We start from the raw sequence: 20,992 nt of genomic DNA, 5'->3' as shown, positions 1-20,992 counted from the left end.
CAGTCAATGAAAAGGGCTCAGAAAAAACAGCAGTTTAAAGACCTTTGCAGTCCACCAAACCTCTGTACAGTCTCATTGTTTCACTGAAGCACCTCAATGCTCACCACACAGGGGAGAGATTTTTTGGAGAGATTTTTTTCCAGGAGCTCCTATCAAAGGATGTTATTGCACTGTTATTCAAAGAGCTGTACAAAGACTCCTCTAGGCCAGGCATCAGCTGTCTTAAGGAATATTATATTTTCTATTATGTATAGCATATGTAGATGTACATAAAGATATTTGTCTTTCTCCTGCATCAAGGAAAACTACCCAAATCCAAATAGAAAATCTTTCACACTGAAATCCACAGATGAACCAAGAGATTTAAGGTGATACCTGTGCAGCTGTTTAGAGGGGAGGACACAAACTCACAAACTCTTTCAATAGAAAGAAGAAGGCAAAGTGAGGTTATATATTCTTCTTGCTTTTACTTCCCAAATGTCCCAAGAAAGGGGATCATTATCCCAAGAAGGAAATAAAAAAAGCACCAAGACTATTTCCTTATAATTTGAAATGCTATATAATCTTATATGGGTTTTTTATCTTTTATAGAATAAGTAATTTTCTGGAGGCATTATAATAAGTTTGCTTGAACTGAAAAAAAAAAATAAAACAAAAAACCAGAAAATAAAAACAGCCATCCAAAAAACTACTAAAAACTAATGTACTAAAAAGAAGATCACAGTATCTTTAATGGATAATCAGGCTACCTGAATAAACTATACAATATCCTTTCACTAGAATACTGAAGGTTGAGAATATTAATAGCACTCAAGAAGATTAATAATCCTTAAATCCAAAGACTCAAAATGAAAATGCCAGAAATTACTTTTTAATGGAAAAGTATTGCCTCTATCACACTGTAATTCTGTACCAAGTAACATTTGGGTTATTTTGGACTTGAAGAACAAAGCAGCCTGAAAACAGATATATTAGAAGTCACCATGGTATCTGAGATGGAAAGTAATATGAACTAAATTCTTTATTAGCAAATGAATTACAAAGGTGGACTGTGTTAAACCAGCAGATGAAGTATAGAGATAAAGAAACAATAGCAGCCTTCTCTGATTGTGACATTATGTATGAAAGATGTTGGCAATCCTAAAATGACTCTATTCCTTAATGGGTCAGAGTCAATGGTATTATATTTTATTATTACAAAACACAGTCAAATGAACACCAGGACCTCTCAATTCAAGGACTCAGTAGTTAAAAGCTCTATGAAAAAATTGCTTGTATTTTGGATTTAAAATGAAACAGTTCATAGGGAGGAGTTTCAGGGATGGTTCTGAAGTTTTCAGTTTAAGGGTCTGATCACAAGGATCAGGTTTCAAGCAAATGTACATCACAGTTTTCACAGAAAGTCACTCTTATCATCACATTATAGCCAAATTGAGGCTCAGATAACAAACAAAAATGACCCATCAATAAAACCCTGAGAATTTTCATAGAAAACAGCTGTAAAAACAGGAGACCAGACTGCACAGCAGACCTCTATATGAGAAATTAGAAAATGGGAGACAAACCTTACAAATACCACCAGTGTGCAGCCTAATGCCATGGCCTGTTTGAGCTGGTTCTGCCAGGGCTGCCCCACCAAGCAGGGCTGGAGAGCAGAGCAGCTCTGTGCCAGAGAGGCAGGGCTGGAAGCTCTCCAAGAACTGCTCTTCCCATCAGCTGGGAGGCAGCTGTGGATCAGGCAGAATACCCTGGTGACTGCGCTGTCCCACATTTGAGGCATTGCTGGCACTCCTCCCATCTCACAACCAGGGAGGCACAAAACTATTTATATAAACACTTGCCTCCATTTCACTCTGTCAGCTGTGGCTTATTTAAACAAGAGCTCAGAGATCAGTACACAGATAAATTAATAAAATAATTTGAGGTTCTTAAATACTGAAGACATGAGAACCACAAAAGACATGAGAACTGTAGACCAGAGAGCAAAGCAGTCCATTAGTAAGTTGAGTATTTCCAACTGCAAATGTTTTGGTTTTACTTGCATTTTTCCTGTGAGTTCCCTACTGCAGAGTTAAGAGAAAAACAAACAAAAAGGCAATTGTGAAAAAAGGAAAAAAAAAAAAAGTGGTTAAGAGTCATGGGAGAAGGTGGTGAAGCACCTCCCTTTCGGGAGATGGTCTCTATGTGGCTTTATCTGTTTCATCACAAGTAAATCCGTGGTCTAAAGGCTGTTGAGAGCTCCAGGCAGGGACTGCAGGGAGACCTCCATGGGGAGGCCACAGAATCACAAAAGGGATGGCACAGGAGGGGCACAGAGAGCGGGCTGGGAGGGGACAGGCCAGGCTCCCCCCAGCCAGAACTCCAGGACAGCATCAGGTACAAGAAGTCACAAAATGTAAAATAAAAAAGGTGGAGGTATGGATATGGACTCACTGGAGAGGGCTTGACTGAAGTCCAAGGGCCTGCAGGTGACAGGCACTCCGGTGCCACCTCATTTAGGAACCAAAAAGCAGAGACATGGAAGCCCTCCCAAAACCCCATACTGAAACTCTAATTATAAAGTGACAGTGCCTCCTGATCAGGCCCATCATCTAACACCTAAAGGGGAAGAAAATACATTAAAACCAAACGAGGCAACTTGGGCACACAACTAATAAGCAGTTTGTTGCCAACCGTTTGAAAAAACCACAACATTTTGAGGAGACAATGCCATAACAGTTGGCAGTAAAACATGATTACAGTAAGAAATACAATTCTGGTGTTGACTTCAAAACACATTGTTAGAAAAGTAGGGCTGTTTTAGTCCTGTAAAATTTATAAAGTACCCTTTCCATGTAAATAAGCACACATGGTTAATAAGTTAACAGGCCAGACAAAATTTATAAAGACAATTATTTCAAGAAGATAAGATCTGAGAACCAGAGCAAATCACAAATCCACAGAACAGCAGAAAATGGAGCAAATCAATCATTAATTTCAGTAACAGAGCATGAGCAAAAGAAAAAATAAACTGCCCAAATTAGGTCCCCATCTCATGAGTACATCTTATGCACACAGTGTCAAAGAGTTACGTGCCAACAAAGGCAGCAGGTTTTGGTGGTGTCTCTTTCGGAGAAACACCCCACCAATCACCCTTTTGCCTTGTCCTCACTTGTTGTCATACACTACTCATTGAGCATGAGTAATGCCATGAGCATTCGGAGACAAATTAATGTTTCCTTTTTGAAAAACTTGTGCTTGATATAGAACATGATAAATGCGAAATGAAAGTGCACAGATCAATTCCCCAGACATCAGAAAAACTAATGGAGCAAACAAGGATTTCTTTGCTGGGATGTTACACGAGTAAAATAAGGTGGAAACTGCTTTGAATGATTGTGGCACCTCGGAGATACCCAAGGCATTGCATCTTTGCTAAAATGTAAATTTTTTTTTTTTTGGCTCAAAGAGTCCAAGCCAGTTGCAGTCAGCCATAAAAGAACTGGTCAAGAACAGAGGTGTCAGAATAATTGACTGTTGATAAAAAGAAAGCTAGAAATAATTAAAAGCTAGCAGAACTAGCAGACAGTGGTATATAAAAGTTAAAACCATTATCAAATTCACATCTAGTATGAATTGAAACTTTTTAAAAGAGTGATTACTGATAATTTTTTTAAAAAAATCAGTAACAGACAGTCTGGATGGAATTCAGTTCAATATTATGATAATTCATTGTGAACTCTGAAAATTCTTTCACGTGTTATATGAGTTTGGCACTGAAATTCTAGTATCATTCCCAAATGTCCCCCTTTCTCTTCCATCATTCTCTAAGCAAAGACTGAACCATGTATGTACCCAGGTTTGACCAATCCATGAACTTCAATCAGGGTCATATCCAATGCCAGTTAATCGGTTGTGAGAATCTTTTGCAAATAAGATTGCAGGCATAATGAAATGGGGGAAAGAGGATGAAAAATGAAATCCTTTTATGTGATTATCTAGTTACCTGGTTACCTCCATCATAATTAATCAGGACCACAGAAATTGGTGAATTTTTGGTATCTATTTCAGTCTGCCTATGATACTGAAAAGATCAATATTCTGAGGCCTTCAGCCATCAGACCTCAGTGAATATTCTTGTGCTTGTCATACCAGGTTTAAAAGATCACACATCTAATGGATATTTAAACTACAAATCACTCGACTAGACACAAGTATTACTGTGCTGAACTAAAAAGAATAAAGTGTAAAACTGTCAAAAGAAACATTTCTCCATGATGACTTACTCTTTAAAATTAAGGATGTCATTCATCCCTCTGTAAAGGAACAACTGTTGTGCACTAGAGATTATGTGGTGTACAAAAATGTAATGCTGCTTTGCAAATTGCAGAAAAACTTCACTGCAAGAGAAGCATATTTGGCATTCCCTGTCTATCCGCAGCACAGGAGCAGCCATCATTGGCAGAGGGTGGGGAGAAGTTTCTACTAAGCCCATTTAAATATTAAAAATGTCCTATTAACTGTATCATATTTCTAGGAAGTTCTAAGAACCCTCTTGCCTATCACACTACCCTTTTTGGTATTGCCTTAGAAAACAAAACAAAAAGCAATAAAAGCCTTTGCAGCACATTACTGAAATGCTTAGACAATGGTGAACCTTATGAATATGCCAACATTCTCACATTCTGCCTCTTCTCAACTAGTTGACACGAAAGAATTTACTGTCTTTAAAGTTCACGGGCTAAGATTTGGCTACTAATACAGCTAAACATGACACTGTGGCAGCTTTAAAAAAGACACAAAACTGCTCACCACACATCACACATTTCTGTAATCTGTGAGATTAACAGAAAGAAAAATGGGAACACTGAGAGCAGGGGAATGGAATGTGGCAGACATTACCCACCAATGTGTTTATATAGATAAATACATATTTATCAGACAGACTGTGATTCTGGTAATTCAGATCTAAAGATGAGCCCCAACTGATTATGTATAATCTTCAAGTGCACAAGAGTGCAAAACCAAGTTTAAAGTGTCTCTTAATTAAGCATTAAAATTTCCATTTGAATGCACTGGGATACTTAAGACAGTAAGTTTCAAAAAGTCACACAGTTTAAGTGGCAAAATTCTAATGATATGATGTGCAAAACTTCCTCACCCACCTTTGGAACAGAGTTTCAAAAGGTGAAAGCATTCTGAACAAACTTTAAAAGACCAAACAACAACCCCAAACTGGTATCTACAACACTGTAAATTCTCCAGAAGGAATTACAGAACACAACTACGGGCAGTATAACAAACATAGCCTCCATCACCAGCTCTTTTACCACAACATAGCAGAAAAGTTGGTCATCAGGCTTGGTGTAATGAAAACAGATGGTTCCCATGGGGGGAAAATAAAATTAACAGGAGAATGAAAACACAGCTGCATTTGAACTAAAATTAAAAAGCCACAAAGGAAAAATTCAGCAACAAAAGCTTGATAAGTGACTTCGTGGCAGCTTTTGAGGGTGGGGGAAGAAGGAAAAGGTGGAAACTGCAGCCAGGTCAACAGCAGTTTCCAGGTTATTTTTCTTTAGACAGAACTGGTTGAAATTCTACAGAAAGTAGAAAAAAGGAGAAACAATGTTTAAATCTATAATAACACATCGCAAAATTAATGATCAAAGGCCAGCACAGAATATAAATGATGTAAAATTAGTTTAGTTGGACTAAGTAGCTGCTGAGTCTTCAGCAATTCTGTAATTTCTCATACTGCTAAACCAACTGATCAGAATATTTCTAGTACTGAAAAGGTCTCCCTTCTTCACATAAAATTCTTTGGATCAAGCAGGTTTTGGTGAGGCAAATTTTAAAGGACTCTTACTGATCAGGTTTCTATTGATAAATGTCCTAAGTAATAAGAAGTAGGTGACAGTTTATTTTATAAAAAATTTGATTAACTGGTGATCTATGCTCTGATTTTGGTAATTCTTACCTTTGCAATAATGAAAGGGGTTTGTAATAATAGAGTTCTTCTGATTTTACCTTGTTCTCATAAATCTTCCTCATTTTACTTCTCTTATCTCATTTCTAAGAGTTTGGAAGGTTTTATCAAGCCTTGCAGCATTTTTCTCCAATCAGCTAAAGCCAAAATAATTTCCTAAGTGGATCTAAATCACAGCATTCTCTATCAGGCCAGAAAAAGGAACCAGGAATAGTTTAATTATTTACTCACTGTATATGTAACTTCCCAGCAGTTAAATCTCAAGCCTTTTGAGGCTCACATTGTATTTTCTTTCTTTGGAGGGAGGGTATTTTGCCTTTTTTTTTTTTTTTTAACTTTTCAGGAAGGAACATTTTGTTGCACAATGAAGTGAAGAGAGGACCTGCAGAGCCCTAGACCAAGGACATGTTTCCTTATGTCCAGCGCAGGCCTTGCACTGACAGATGTCCCTCAAACACAACACAGCAGCAAAGCACCCACCTATTCTTGAGCCCCTCAGGAGAGCCAGATGGGAAAAGCGGTGCTGCCAGGTCTTCCAGGAACACGAGCAATGACCTGAAATATGCACCGTCGGTTCCTGCTGCTTGCATCAACATCTGGCCACAAATTCAGCCCTAATCTACCTCAGACAGCTGTTATGTCTGGCAATCACAAACAGTTCACAAATATACTCCAGGCAGGACATGAAATTCAGTGGACTGCTTTTTGGACAAAACCCAAATTAAAGCTCCACCAAGAAGAATAAGCAGAGGAAAGGAACATGGAGGCTGTGTGAGACACTGATTGGTCTTGGCACTGCTTGAGAGCGCAGAAGCTCAAAGGAGGTGAGGAAAGAATGCAGTCACCGAGTCACTAAAAATTTTGAACCTATGAAAGGAATGAGTTTCTGCTTACCAAGATCAACAGCCTGGATTCTCAGCTGACTAGCAAATTAGCAGTGAGAGGTGCGAAGAGACTGGGATAAGAAATCAGGGAGCAAGAAGAAAGGCTGGTTAACCACCTCAGCTGGATGGACTTGCAGCAGAGACCTCTTTTACTGCTTCAGGGCTGTGACGTTCCTACACTTCTGCCCGTTAGTTTGTTTCCTTAATCACCAGGAGGTGATTTTAGTTCAGTTGTATGATTTGATATGCCCAGTTTCTATGGTGAAAGAAATGGTGCAACCTGATTCCTTGTAGGCAACCTCAAAGTTTCCGCAGCCACAGACAATACACAGGCCTTCAGTCATTTATGTTTGGACATAAAATCACTTCAAAATTATTAGATGAAAACCAAAAGGATTAAAAATACTCATTAAACAAACAAAAAAAAAGCACCAGAAGAAAAAAAAAAATCTGTGTCCTACATACTTGCATTCTTCTGTACCTGATCAGGTTACGTTTGTGCCTTCTGGCAAGGGATGACCAAGCTGATCTTGCTAATATTTACCCATCTCAAGGTCTATGATTGTGCTATTTTCCTTTAACAGTATGAGTGAAAGGTGCTGTGATGCTGTTCAATAAGCCAGCAGACACTGCCTGCAGAATGCATCCTCCTGATGCACAGTTGTGTGAACCACAAAACACCTTCAGTGTCAGACAGCCAAAGAACACTCTGAAGCGTGGTACCAACAAAGATGACCACAAATACTGCAAACCGACCAGCAAGGTGAAAAAGCAAAGGCAACTGGCCTCTCATCCATTTCCTTTAAGTAGCTCACAAACTATTAAATACATAACCACCTTTTAAAACATACCAGTCTCTTTATTCTGGCACATGGAATTCATATGTTTCTTTATTTTGGCACATGGAAGGAATGAGGTAAGGGTGACTGATGAAGTCTCTCAGCAACTTCAAATTCTGACTAGTGTTGATAGCACTGCAGACCACAACATCTGCAATATGAGCTGTATCACTGTGCAGACAAGCTTTTTGTTGCAATGCATCTCAGTTCTTGCAGAAGGATGACTTGCTTGCCATCCTAGTAATATGCTTATAAATCTTTGTCAAAGACTATGCTAACAAATAATAGTCACATTTAGATGGGAAATATTAACCCCCGAAGTTGAACATTTCTTTTCTTACACGTTTTTTAATTAACTCCTGAAAATTTTTCTTCATTATATGCTCATCTCTAGTAGAAATAGAACAGGAACTCCAAGCATAATCATCCCCCCCACCAAGTAACATGGCAGTCTGTCATTAATGTAATAAACTTTAGAAAAGAAAAACACTCGCTATGCCAAGAGAGATATTGTTGCAGTTGCTTTCACTGAGAATATGTTCTTGTCTTTATCTACACAATGCAAGTAATATTGTCATGTTTGAAGTAATGACAAAATTGTATTACCTTTACAATTAATCCTTTCGAGTCAACCAACCATATTCTTTTGGTTGCTGCATCTTTGGATAGCCCTTCTTTTTCCATAGCCATAAGAATGAGGTTTGCTATCCCCAATGCAGCCTGAAAATAAAAGAAGAAAAGTAGAGTACAAAACAAGAAATGAAAGAAATCCCCTGCTCACATGTTTCATTTACCCATCATTTTACACAAGTTTTCTAATTTTAATAAACAATAAAACTGAATCATTATTTTTTCATAAAATAAACCTAAATGAACTGTTGCTACCATTTGGTAGTTAGAAACTGTAATGCGGAAGAAAACCATGGATAAATCTTATATGATACAGATAAATCACAGTACAGATAAATCTTCACATGGCTCTTAGAGTGTAAAGATCACAATAAATGTTGAGGCTGGAAACTAGAAAATGCCACAACCAACATTTACTCCACATAATGACACTTCCAGCCCTGGAAGTTTTCAAGGCCAGGTTGGATGGGGCTCCCAGCAGCCTGGTCTAGTGGAAGATTTGCTGCCCATGACAGCAGGGGTCAAAGTAGATGATCTTTAAGGTCCCTTCCAATCCAAACCATTCTATCATTCTATGATATTCTTCTCAGAATACATGAAATACTTTTTCTTCTTTGAAATTTTTGTAATTTAAACTAAAGGAAATAACAGTCTGCATGCCAGAAAGTAAAACACAAGAGCTTTTACTCTTATCTTTTTCTAAGATGTCCATCAGAAAGGTAAGCCTCCCTTTACCCACTATTCATGTGTTTTGTAACTCTAGACTTGGCTGTGCTCCCAGTCAAAGCAGGGGAAAGAAAAACTCACAAATCAATGTTTTGCTGAAACGTGTTTCATTCTTACTGGATTTTATAATATTTCATCCAACAGATTAAATGTCATACAGGTACAGATTGAAAACCAGGCAACACAACAAGCCAACAGACTGCATAATATTTCTGATTACAGACCCATATATGTATTTTTTGGAATTGGTTCTGTTTCTCTTCTTTATCACTGAGTTTCACTGAGAACTAAGTGAGATTTCCCTTGCTTTTTTTTTTTTTTTTTTTTTAAGAAATAAGTAGTTTTATTAAAACCCAGCTCCTGCGGCAGGGGTGATAGCTACCACTACCTCTTTGCAGCAACAGCCACATTAAAACTATTGACAAAAAAAAATAAACATTAGACCACAAATTCACCTGCTTGTTGAACATGGAACAAAACCAGGGAAGGAACTCCAGAGAGATGGATAGCCATGGTGCAGTAAGGTGGTGACATGGCAGATATGGATACAAGCCATTTTGAAAACTGCAGACACAGCACCAAATATTTAATGAAATTAAAGAAGCCAGCATAGGGTTGTAGGCTTCATACAAGAGATGACAAGTCACACTGTAGATAAGTACAGTCTGCACTTGTGTGCCAGCGGCTTAGAAATTAATACTGAAAAATTAGTATTAAAAAATAGTGTGCATAAAGATCTTTAGAAATGGATGACTTTAATATGCAGAATACTGAAAAACTATATTCAATGACAAAAAAACCGAAAGGGGTACTTCTTACTAAATAACGCTGACTCGGGTAAATACGTTATATTTACTTTCTCCGCTGTATTTCCTCATCTTTCAAAAAATGTTTAGCTTGGTTATATCCAGAGCAATTCAATAATTTACAGCAGAAGAGCTAAAACTTGAAGTTCTAAAAAGAGAACAGATCCTCAAAAAACGTCTTATGAAAAACGCAAGGCTTCACCAGATGATCAGAGATTTTTCTGTAAATTTACAGTTGAACTAAAAAGCAACTTTCAGCAGGTGTTAGCAATCATTCTACCCATTCAAGCTTCTTGTTTATTGGACACATGTAACTCAATTAAATATTAATAACAGTCATCATAGAACAATATTCCCCATGTATAAAAATACATACCTCTCCAGCTCCCTGGAACAACACTGTGTGATCTGATAATTTGTTCTTGGTGATGCGCAGAGCTGCAAGAAGACCTGCAACAGCAACAGATGCAGTTCCTGAAATTTAAAAAAAAAAAAAAAAAGAATATATCTGGTTATTCCCAAAACAATTACAAAACTTTACATTTTAAGTAATACCACAGCATATTTTGGCTAAAAGGTACAAGTACTGAGGGTAGAAACAAATAGTTGAGTGGAGTTAGAGTTTGCTCTACTTTATTCTTACAAAAGTTAAATGTAAGTGAGAATATCATCAGAGTTACATTAAATGAAGTACAATTGATTGAGTCTATGAATAAGTATAATGGCTAGGCCATTCAAAGTCTTGTAAAATATCCTAGTTATGACCTTTTTTGGAAAGAAGTGGTTGAGAGTCCAGAAAGAAGTATTTTGAAGAAATCCAGATACTGAAAATTACATTACTGGTTTCATTCTTCAAATAGATATACTTCAAGTAAAGTAAAATAGAAGGCTAAAATAGAACTTCATTTCTCATGGGGAGGTTGTCAGAGTAGAATATCAAACACAACATTTACAGAGAAGGTAACCAGCTGGAAGAATAAGGCCAACTTATTTAAGACTTCAGTCCACCGTGACAGGAGTTTCAGTTTAGCATCTTCTAAAACATTGGAGGTACCTTTTAAATCTATCTTTGAGTTATGCCACACAGGGAAAAAAGGCTAACATTTAGTTTTATGATGTAGCCTGGGGAGGTCTTTCTTCTCCAGATCAGAACCCCAGAGAACAAGATACCTGTCTGTCTTTGAATGGAGAAATTTTGGTCCTCACTGTGAGAAACAGCTATTAATAAAAAGTAGAGCAAAGAAAGAATTCAAGCAGGCATCTAACTCAAACTTGTTCACAGTGGCAGGGTAAATCTAACCTCTGTAACTGCCAACATATCTTTGTCTAACTTGTCCTTAAGGTCTACTTTCAAATACTATTATATCTCCTCAGCAAGCTATTCCAGTGCTTAACTGTACTTTAGGTTGAAAATTTAAAATCGAAATATTTCTTTTCTTCTTCTTCCTCTATTTTGGCCTCTTACCTACCACTGGAAAGCCTTTTATTTTGCAAAAAGTCATTCATTACATTTGAAGACAAATGGTGCTCTAATCAGCTTTTCTTATCTGGAACAATCCCGATTCTCCCACTCTTTCAGAAAGTTAAGTTTTCTTAACTTGAACTGCTGCACCCAAATCAATACACTGCACTGCGGATGAATTGTCAAGCTGTCAGCCTCCGTCAAGCTCAAGAAAGTTCTATTTAGTCACCAGGACCTCATATCTGGCTCTTCTGACCCAAACACTGAAGGTGACTCCTTCCCCCTCACAAAGCCTACTGGAAGAAGACTTTGTGCCATGTGTTTGTGACTTCATGCAACAAGCTTATATTTTTCACAAATTATTATCACCACTAAAGCATAAGGTGAGCCCATAAAAAAATAATCAGACTCTATTCTTGCAAGGAACTTGGATCCCACGAAGACATCCCATGGACGGGAATGTAGTAGTGGGGTAGATAATACCTCCAGCAAAGTTTTGTTTTGAGAGGAGATTGTGAAGAACCAGTTGCAGACAGCACTGATTTCTCTAGGACTGAAAAAGCTGTCCAGATGCTAACAATTAGGTACTGAAATGCAAAACACAGGTTTCAACAGTCTTTGAAGATTTATAATGGCTATCTGATTCAAAGAGAGCTGGACCACAGAGAGATGAACATAAGCCCTGCAACATCCAGTTCCAGGAACAAGAATCAAATTCTTCCCTCTCTGGGCAGCAGCTGCCACTGACTGACTCAAGGAAATCAAAGATGAGGCCACGAATTATTTTGAGAAGCCTGTAAGAACTTGCAAGGAGGAGATCTGCTGGCTCCTACAAGTCTGTTCCTGATCACCACTGCCCTCACTGCAATTGCCTACAAGCCACACAGTTGAGGGGGGGATTCACATTGCTACTGACTTTTCTTTCATAAAAAGTCTGAAATGGGTATGACCAGCCCAACAAAGCCCTTGGCCCAGAACCGGCGTATTGGACAGCTGCCCTCAACATGCAGCTCCCCAAAATTTGCTATTCACAAGTCTATTTTCTCAAAAACAAGGAGAATTTTAAAGCTGAGACAGCAGTAATCCCCACATTAAATGTGAGATGCTCAAAACAGGCATTCATACTGCAGGCACACAGAGCACTGATTTTCAAATATATTTAGCTAAAACTAGAGGACCTAAAAGAACAGAAGTAGTAAGAAGCCTGGTACTGGGTAAACCTTTGCTTCAATGACATTATATGGGTGTTGAAGGCTGGCCTTGACTACATGGTTTGTAAGTAAGATCATCTGAGTTTCAAGAATGGCTACGTCTTTTTTTAAAAAAAAGGTAATGTTCAATAAAATTTAAAAACATATTTTAAAGTTAGAAACTCACTTTTTCACGTAAATCCACTTAAACAGTTTAAAAACGTGTGTCTTCAGAATTAAGTTTGTTACATACTTTTGATTATGACTTTTCATTTCAATCATCAGAAATACAGGACACCTTGTTCTCAGCCCACTTAATGTTTAGACCATACAAATCTGGAATTTTTTACTTCTTTAGTCATTTTTATGACTTATTCTGTCCCTGACTTCTAAATAAAAAATCTTAAAAATGGTTCCTCTGAGGCATGGCTTTGGGAACAACCATCAGGCTGACACACTTCCACCCCACAGTCTCCAAGAACTCGCTTGTTTCTTTCCCAGATGAAATTAAGTCTTCCTCTGGCAAGTGCCAAGCTGGCAAAGACCAAAAATGGCAAAAAAGAGAAGTCAGAGTGTGCTCTTATTTTCCCTTGGTACTCTACCAAACAATCCTCAGAACCAGGAAGAAAAAATCTCATGGTCTCATTGGATGCCAAATTCTTTCTCCTATTTTATATTACACAGCTGTGCTTGCAGGGGAGGAGGAGAAGGGAGCCTGCATAACACAGCTTATTCCTAGGACCATCAATCTGGTCTCCTGAAAAGGAAAGCTGAGCTGGAGCATTTTAAGATTCCTGTTATCCTTGAAGTTGTGGCCACCAGAGCACCTTACCCCCATCAGAGGAGTTCTCAGAGAGCCATGAAAGCTGCACTTCAAGCTGCTTTGTGGTGAAAGAGTCAAAATGAAACACCAGAGATTTATAACGAATGGGAATGCTGGGATACCACTTACCTTCATGGCTGATGTACTGTTGCTAAGCTTGTTAGCCAGAAAAATGGACTGTCATTAAGTATTACCATTTGGGATATTTCTACAAACTCTATCACTACATGATCTTCTGATTTAAGTAAAAATAGAAGGTATATGAAACATAAATAAAATCCTGCACTGAATGTCAATAACATTTTGCACTGAATGCAAATGCATGGGATGTGAGCTAGTATTACCTGTATGCTCATTATGAGGGTGATTCAGAACAAAGCTTATAATAGCAATAGATAAAGGCTTAAATATGACATTTCTCTCAAATCACGATTTGCACAGAATTGCTCTAAAAAGGGTGTTTAAAAGTATTCCACACCAATTTTATTCAGCCTTTTGACTCTGAAAGGAATAATAACCCAGTTTATTAGATTACTGAACCCACTATCACTGCTGCTGGCAGCGGCTGTCATCACTCCTCGTCAGCAGCTTCCCTTATTCCTTCCCACTGGAAGGGGGGCACCGGCAGCCTGAATAGCAGATCTGTTTAACTGCTCTGACTAACGCCATGACCTTAAAGTTCACCCTGAACACTGGCTCGAGTTTTTGAAACGAATCAAAATTCAATTCACATCCATCTGCCAAGGCAGATGCGAACCACTTCTTGTGGACATCACGAGGCACAAAAAGAATTTTGTCACTTTTCTGTCTGTCATTGCTGTAGGAAGGAGAGAATCTGCTTGGCCAGAGCACAGGTTAAATCCCTCGTGTGCAGGATAAGATAGACATTGTTCAAGGATATGATTTTGAAAACCCATTCTATTGTCCAGATTTCTAGAAGATTAATCAAAGCAAATTTAACAAAGGATATTTTCTTAAAGCAGTGTCAACTGCTGCAACAGCAAACATTTCATTATAGTTTTCTAGGATGGTAAGTCATGCCTTGTATAAACATACTGTGTTTATGTCTTGTACAAACACAATAGATGTGAAATTTCACTGCACACTATTCCATACCAAATCTTTGTTTTCTGTGCAAGATTCTTTAGCCTTGTTACAGTAAACTGCCCAACTGAGCATGAATATGTTAAAGGAAATCCACAGCCTTTTGATACACTATAAATGCTTGGGAGCACAGAGTACTTTTTCAGCAGATATAATTGAACAAAAAAAAAAAGGGGGGGGAAGCCCCAAAATATGAGGAATAAGAACTAAATTTATATTGGATGTAATTTAATTTAAATTAGTGAGAAATGCCTTGTTGCACTGAAGCCTTTGTCAGTTATCTAAAGTTTAAAAAAATAAAACTTGTAATCAAATGTTAGTAGTTCCTTTATGTTATTTTACCTATCTCATTTTAAAAAGCTAGCTAACTTTAAGAGGGGAGAACTTTCTGCGGGACATCAAAAAACCTAAGGTATTCATTTTGGACTAAAAGATTAGGAAGTGGTAATTCATATTTCTCAATACACAGCATAATAGAAATCACATGTTAGCATTGCCAGCCATCCAAATAGCACTTCACAGATTACCAGGGGAAAAAATTCAGTCTCATCTCCTACATTTACAGTGAAAAAGGGGAGTAAAGATCCTACGGAAAAGGTGAGATCTCAGTTGCTAGTGAGGCAAATGCTACAGCTGTGGGTAGTTCAAAAGGCCCCTCTTTTTAAGAGATGGGAGCTCCTTCTTCTTGCCGTGAATGGGCTTCTCAAAGGTGCATGTGCACACTGCCTGCTCTGTAGCAGGCAGTGAAAAGGGGAAAAGGCTCCAGGCAAGGAGAAATGTTGCCTTTCTAACACACCAACCATTTGGCACATTCGGAAAAGGATTCAGAGTCCCAGCAGCACAGGATGGCTGAGGCTGGGAGGGGATTTGGTGCGAGTGCTTGCTCAAGCAAGCAGGGCCACCTGGAGCTGGCTGCCCCAGAACATAGGCAGAATGGATTTTTTTTAAAACCCATAATGAGCAAAAAATGAAACAGAGGAAGATTTGTACATACATGTGCATGTGTATACACATGGAAAATTACACAAAAGCTATAGTAGGGGATTTACTCAAACATACTGATTTAGATGTAAATTTACCAGTGAGAACAAAGAGGTGATATCTGGAATATACTGAAAGAAAAATACACTTCACATGTGTCTTGAAAGGGTTTTAAAAAATTATTTTATTTTAAAGTAATTTCATTTTAAAAATCTCAGCATGTTTCACTTGAAACCCAATGTCTCTGAAAGTAAAGCACATGTCTATGAAAGAAGTTTTCTACAGTTTGTATATCTTGTCAGAATTTGAGATACATGATATAAATAACTGAGATATTATATGTTATTCCGCTCTGCATTTTTCAAAATCTTGGTCAGAGAAGGAAATGGAAGCCCCATGCCCATCACAGCCATAACAACAAACCTGGTATCTTCTTCACAATTTGATTTGAGGAACTGAAATTTCCAGGTACCAAATGTATAAATTTCTATATTAATGTTAAAATAATTGAATCTTAAAAAGGACAATGCTTGTGACACAGAAATTCTGATTTCTGAGAATTGCAGAATGACTTAACATTGAATTGGTCCCAACATAACTTCCATGTAAAATTTTCCTAGTTATTCAAATGGCAGTCTGCTGAACACTTAACACATATTTTAAATAAAATCAAAATGTAAAATGAAATAATTATATTTTTATATGTAGTCCACATTTTTCATTTTAGGTCTCTTTCTTTTCATAAAATGTTGATGCAAACAAACAGCACAGCTGTTAAAAACTAATGACATCTAAGGTCATGATGGATACCAAAGTTAATTCCCATCCAGCGCAATCTTTCCATGTAAATATTTTTATTGGCATAAAATACAGGCCCTGAGTCCACCATGGGGGAAAGCATTGCAACTGTGGGCACAGTGAAGTTACGAGAACTGTAATTCCAGTATTACAGAGCAGAGAAACACTTACTTTTGTCTTATACTACAGAAGTTTGTCATTGTCAATTGAGACAATTTTTAAGTACAGAAGGGGGGAAAAAGATCAAAACAATTCTAATAATTGAAGTAATGGACCTACATAGAGGCGGCAAGACTGGAAAAATTTATGCCGTTATTTGAAAAGTATCCATGGCAGCAATGACTGCAACCAGCTACCACATGATAAGCACCAAGAGAGCCACAGAAATCAAATGCACAGCTCTTAAGACATGCAAACATGCCTTAACCCACTGACTGTGTTCAAGCGGCAGAAACTCTTTTAACAGACTCTCCAAAGTCAAAATGGGTGTGGAAAGGGAGCACAAGGGCACCCTGGGTTTGCCAGGGACAGGAAGGTGTGCCCAAGCCAATCCCACCCACAAGCAGGATTTCAGCACTGCCTTGGACATAGGACTTCAGTTTTAGATCTTAAGAGACTTGTTCAACTTCCCTGCAGCAGGGAAAGGAACTGGTTAGTTTCTTTAAGGAAATTTTCAAACTGTGAATCCCAAGGCTGCTTCCTTTGAGGGCAGTCAGGCAGAGAACATCTCTCACCCCGAGAAACAGCTTTGTTTGGCAACACAGGTCCCCATGGGTCCCTTCCCAGGCAGGGGTTGGAAAGAAAAAATATCACATATCATATCTTCTAGAAAATTCCACCCTTTCCTTATGACACCTCCTTTCTAAATAAATTGGAAATAAGCAAAGCTAACAACCTGACCTAATTCAGAAATTTCTAAATGTTGTGAAGTTTGACATTACAAAATTAATTCATATTTCTCCCATATGGGAAATTATGATCAAAACCCCCTCAGTTCTGGAAAAGGTTCTCTGACAGTTAGAGAAAGCCCTTGGTTCAAAACAAATACTTTTAAACCAAAGGCTTTCTCTGATTTTCTTTTCCAATAATCTGTCTCTGTATTTCAGAGAGAGAGAAAAATAAAGCACCAAGCTGATTTGTGGTCAGAAAAAAACCCAGACAGGAATCCAAGGGAAAAAGAGAATATTTTCTCCCTAAGGAAACATTTCTATTGTGTTTGTAAGAAGATATTTTGAAAATACAAATATGGAGAAATTATTATAATTTCAGGGGGAAGAAATTCGCCACCTATTCAGAAACAAAAATGCTTTCTAAAATGCTAAAGTACAAAAAATTTTATTATTCCAATACAGATTTATACTATTTGGTTAGAATCCTGTCCACCTTTGTTCTCAATTCCTTGTGTACAGAGAGGTAAAGTAGAAAAAGTGACAAAGCTTTCTCCAAAGTAAAGGATGTGACCATACTGTAGCAGGGATAAAGACTGTTTCCAGAAATTCCTAAATATGCCTAGAGGTGATCCTTAATGGTCAATCTTTAGTGGTTTTCTGTGTTTTGGCAGACTTTTTCCAAATGTTCTGCAATCGTCAGTTAGGGGCAGGCTGACCAACGCCCTGTCAATAGCTGTGAGCTAAGAGTGGGCAACTGCATTTGTCCAAGTCAGTACTTGCAGATGGGTACATGCAGCTTGACGTGTTTTCTTTATCTTTTTTAGTGTCTGTCAGACATCAGGATCACATATTAGGGTATTTTTTAGACTTGAGATACTGAAAGGTCCTCATTGCATCACTCAGATACATAGAAATCCTTTCTCTGAATATCTTATATAGAGAAAAGAATCCTCAAGCCTTTCTAGGAAAGATATTAAACATTTCTTTTGATCTTAAAGTAGCTTTCTCTTGAAAAATATTAGTACTAGGAGAAACTGTGTTTAAAACACCATGTAAGCACCATTTTCAGAAGATGATGGCAAATGATACGCAGTTCTATGTTTCTTTGCATTTATTTGTCTGGCACTACTTGTCAGCTTTACTGCTGTAGAAAACACAACTTGCATACAGAGCAAGCCACTCTTCCAAGCAGCCTGGAAAAAAAACATGCTATTTATAATCTGAAAATCTCTAAGGACAGTAAAAGAAGTTAGTACCATCCACTCTCATTACAGTTGATAGGTGAAAGATCCCTAGGGTTTATAAAGTTGGAATAGGAAGAGGGATAAAAGATCAACTGATTGTTATTCTACCTCCTCATTATAGGAGAAGATGACATGCTATGAAAAAAAAAATTACTGAAGGTAACTATGGGGATAAGATGACAAATGACAGAGACCAGAAATAAATGCATCCACTTTCACCACTTGGAAGCTACACAAATATTAAGGATGGAGATCACCCAAAAGTCACAGGCATTGTTTGTGGAAATATCAAGGGCCCCACAAGCACAAATTAGACTGCAGAAAATGAGTAAATTAAAAGATTGCACATGGCTGTACTTCTAAGGAAGGCCGATAGCTGCTGCAGCAGCTCAGACAGAAGCCAAAGGGATACCTTCCAACACTTGTGAACATCAAGACACTTCCTTCCAAAGTTCATGAGAGAGAATGAAGTGGTTTGAAAATGCAAATACAAAAAAGGCCTTGTCAATTAAGTTTACCCATAGTTGGTACACTTTTGCTGAAAAACTTCCATTTCTCTGAAACCACATTCTACTTGATTCCCTTTTTGATTTGGATTAAGGACCTTCATCCTGCAAGGACAGTAAATTCCCTGTGGGAGCTAAGGGAAATATCCAGATGCTGTGTGGCCTGCCATAATGAAGTGCGGTAGCCATGGCTACACTCAGACCCTTCAGGGTAAGAAGCACCATGCTTCTTACAAAGGGAAATGACATTTTATAATTAGTTTATTTCCCATCTGGGCGGTTGTTCTCCATAATCTGTTTCAGACGCGGAAGTAGAACTCAGCCAGGCTTATAGCAGGAACACGGTCCATGTGGACAGCCAAATCCCTAACACCAGAAAGACAAGGGCTATTTGAATCCAGTGCCATGCACTGAGTCACTGAAATATGACCTGGTCCCAAGCGTGACTCAATAAGGACTAATGGAAAACTCCAGCTCCTAAGAGCTGGCTTAAAGTGTCACTGAAAACCATGAGAAATGAAGACAGGTTTACCTCCATTTTTGACCTGTCACTGCTGAGACTTTCATATACCCAAGGAAACATGAGGGATAAGAGGCAGCTGGATAACGAGGGCCCTCTCAGGGTCAGTTCATCTGACTTCAGCCTCCTCTCAAGGATGGGAGCCAGTGCCCAGGAGGAAGTTATACACTTACTGCCCTAGAGAAAGTTATTTTCCAGTGGTTTTTTTCTGACTGGATATAAGACAACCCAAGTAGTAGCACACACCCCTTCAGTCCTAGTTGTCTGTCTCCTCGGAAGGGAAGGACAAGATGCCTGTTTAGATTGAGCACTGGGGAATCCCCCTTGTTGACATTTCCCATCCTAGATATTTTCCTTTTTCCAGCTGCCACAAATGATTCCGATGGGAAAAAGAGAGTCAAGGGGATCATTTCCTTTTAAAACTGAATGAGACTGTGAGAAAAATTACATTAATATTTAACTGAGTTGTCAGCTTAAGAACTGAAATACAGTTTGACATTTATCCATCCAGTTGCATGAAGAACACTGGAGCAGTTGTCACTGAAGTGACAAAAAACCAAGAAAGTACAGTCCAGGTTTGAGCTTTGACATTTGCTCAGAGAAGTCAGTAATTTATATGGGGAAAGCCATTCACATACTAAACTCTTTAAAAAAAACCCAAACCCAAAGAGTGAACATCTAAATAAAGCATGAGGTGTAAATGAGAGGTGAAAGGTTAAGAGCAAATGCAGCTCACCAAAAATCTATGCTGAGGAAACTCAAGGCTAAATGTGACCTGTACATCTACAAAGATCACAATAAAGCTGATAGATTTTTTCCCTCTGGAAATTAAGAATTTTTTTTTTTTTTTGCTTGTGGGAGCAACAGTGAAGAGAAGAGAAAAAGTTTGTTACCTTGAATGTCATCATTGAAAGTGCAATACTTGTTACGGTATTTATTCAGGAGGCGGAATGCATTGGCATTAGCAAAATCCTCAAACTGAATGAGGCAGTTCATGCCATATCTGAAAAAGCAAGAAATTATGCATTATGTTAAAAAAGCTTCAAAATTATACATTAAAAAGCTAGTAACATTTGTGGGCAGATTTTGAATACAAGTATAATGTGAATCACACAACGCTCAACATGTTTTTGTTATATTCGTTATCTTTACATTCATACAGATTATTTAGAAGGCATAATCATACTACTAACAGTATTTACTCAGTTCTAAGTTCTGAATAGAAGATCAGTGGAAAATCTTCTGCAGACATCTCAACAGAAGTCTCCACTGACCAATTACCTAGTGAACAAAAAAAGGTCTCTCTAAACACAAACCACTCCACAATTCTGTGGGGTTTTCTTGTTTTGTTTTGGTTTTGGGTTTTTTCTGTTTGTTTTTTAATATGGAAACTCAAGACTCCTGGCACTAGATTTGTATGTCAATACCTAACAAGTAAATAATTGTTCTGCTGTGCCAGTAAGGTTAGTCCCAAAACAAAAGTTAGTAAGAAGTTAAATTAAATAAATATTACCACTATAGATTGTGGAATGCTTTGGATTGGGAGGGACCTTAGCAAACATCTTGTTCCAAATACCTGCCATGGGCAGGGACATCTTCCACTTAGACAGGTCACTCAGAA

The 20,992-nt window shown here is 38.0% G+C and overlaps 1 protein-coding gene across 3 annotated transcripts in view; it reads right to left on the bottom strand.

Annotated features, from left to right (window-relative positions):
- ME1 (malic enzyme 1) overlaps window positions 1-20,992 on the bottom strand; it is a 155,014-nt gene that overhangs the window by 16,417 nt on the left and 117,605 nt on the right. For all 3 annotated transcript variants that reach the window (XM_066179615.1, XM_066179617.1, XM_066179616.1), the window contains exons 7-9: window positions 20,265-20,374; window positions 10,230-10,327; window positions 8,298-8,411 (exon numbers count right to left, since the gene is read on the bottom strand). In XM_066179615.1, the coding sequence (XP_066035712.1) occupies window positions 8,298-8,411; window positions 10,230-10,327; window positions 20,265-20,374 (322 nt within the window). The remainder of the gene's footprint in view (window positions 1-8,297; window positions 8,412-10,229; window positions 10,328-20,264; window positions 20,375-20,992) is intronic.

This window comes from Chamaea fasciata, unplaced genomic scaffold (assembly GCF_029207755.1).
Source record: "Chamaea fasciata isolate MVZ Bird 193981 ecotype frontalis unplaced genomic scaffold, bChaFas1.0.hap1 SCAF_3, whole genome shotgun sequence".
Taxonomy (NCBI): Eukaryota; Metazoa; Chordata; class Aves; order Passeriformes; family Sylviidae; genus Chamaea; species Chamaea fasciata.
Note: the sequence above shows the minus strand (reverse complement) of the source record. Positions and strands in the feature narration are given on the sequence as shown.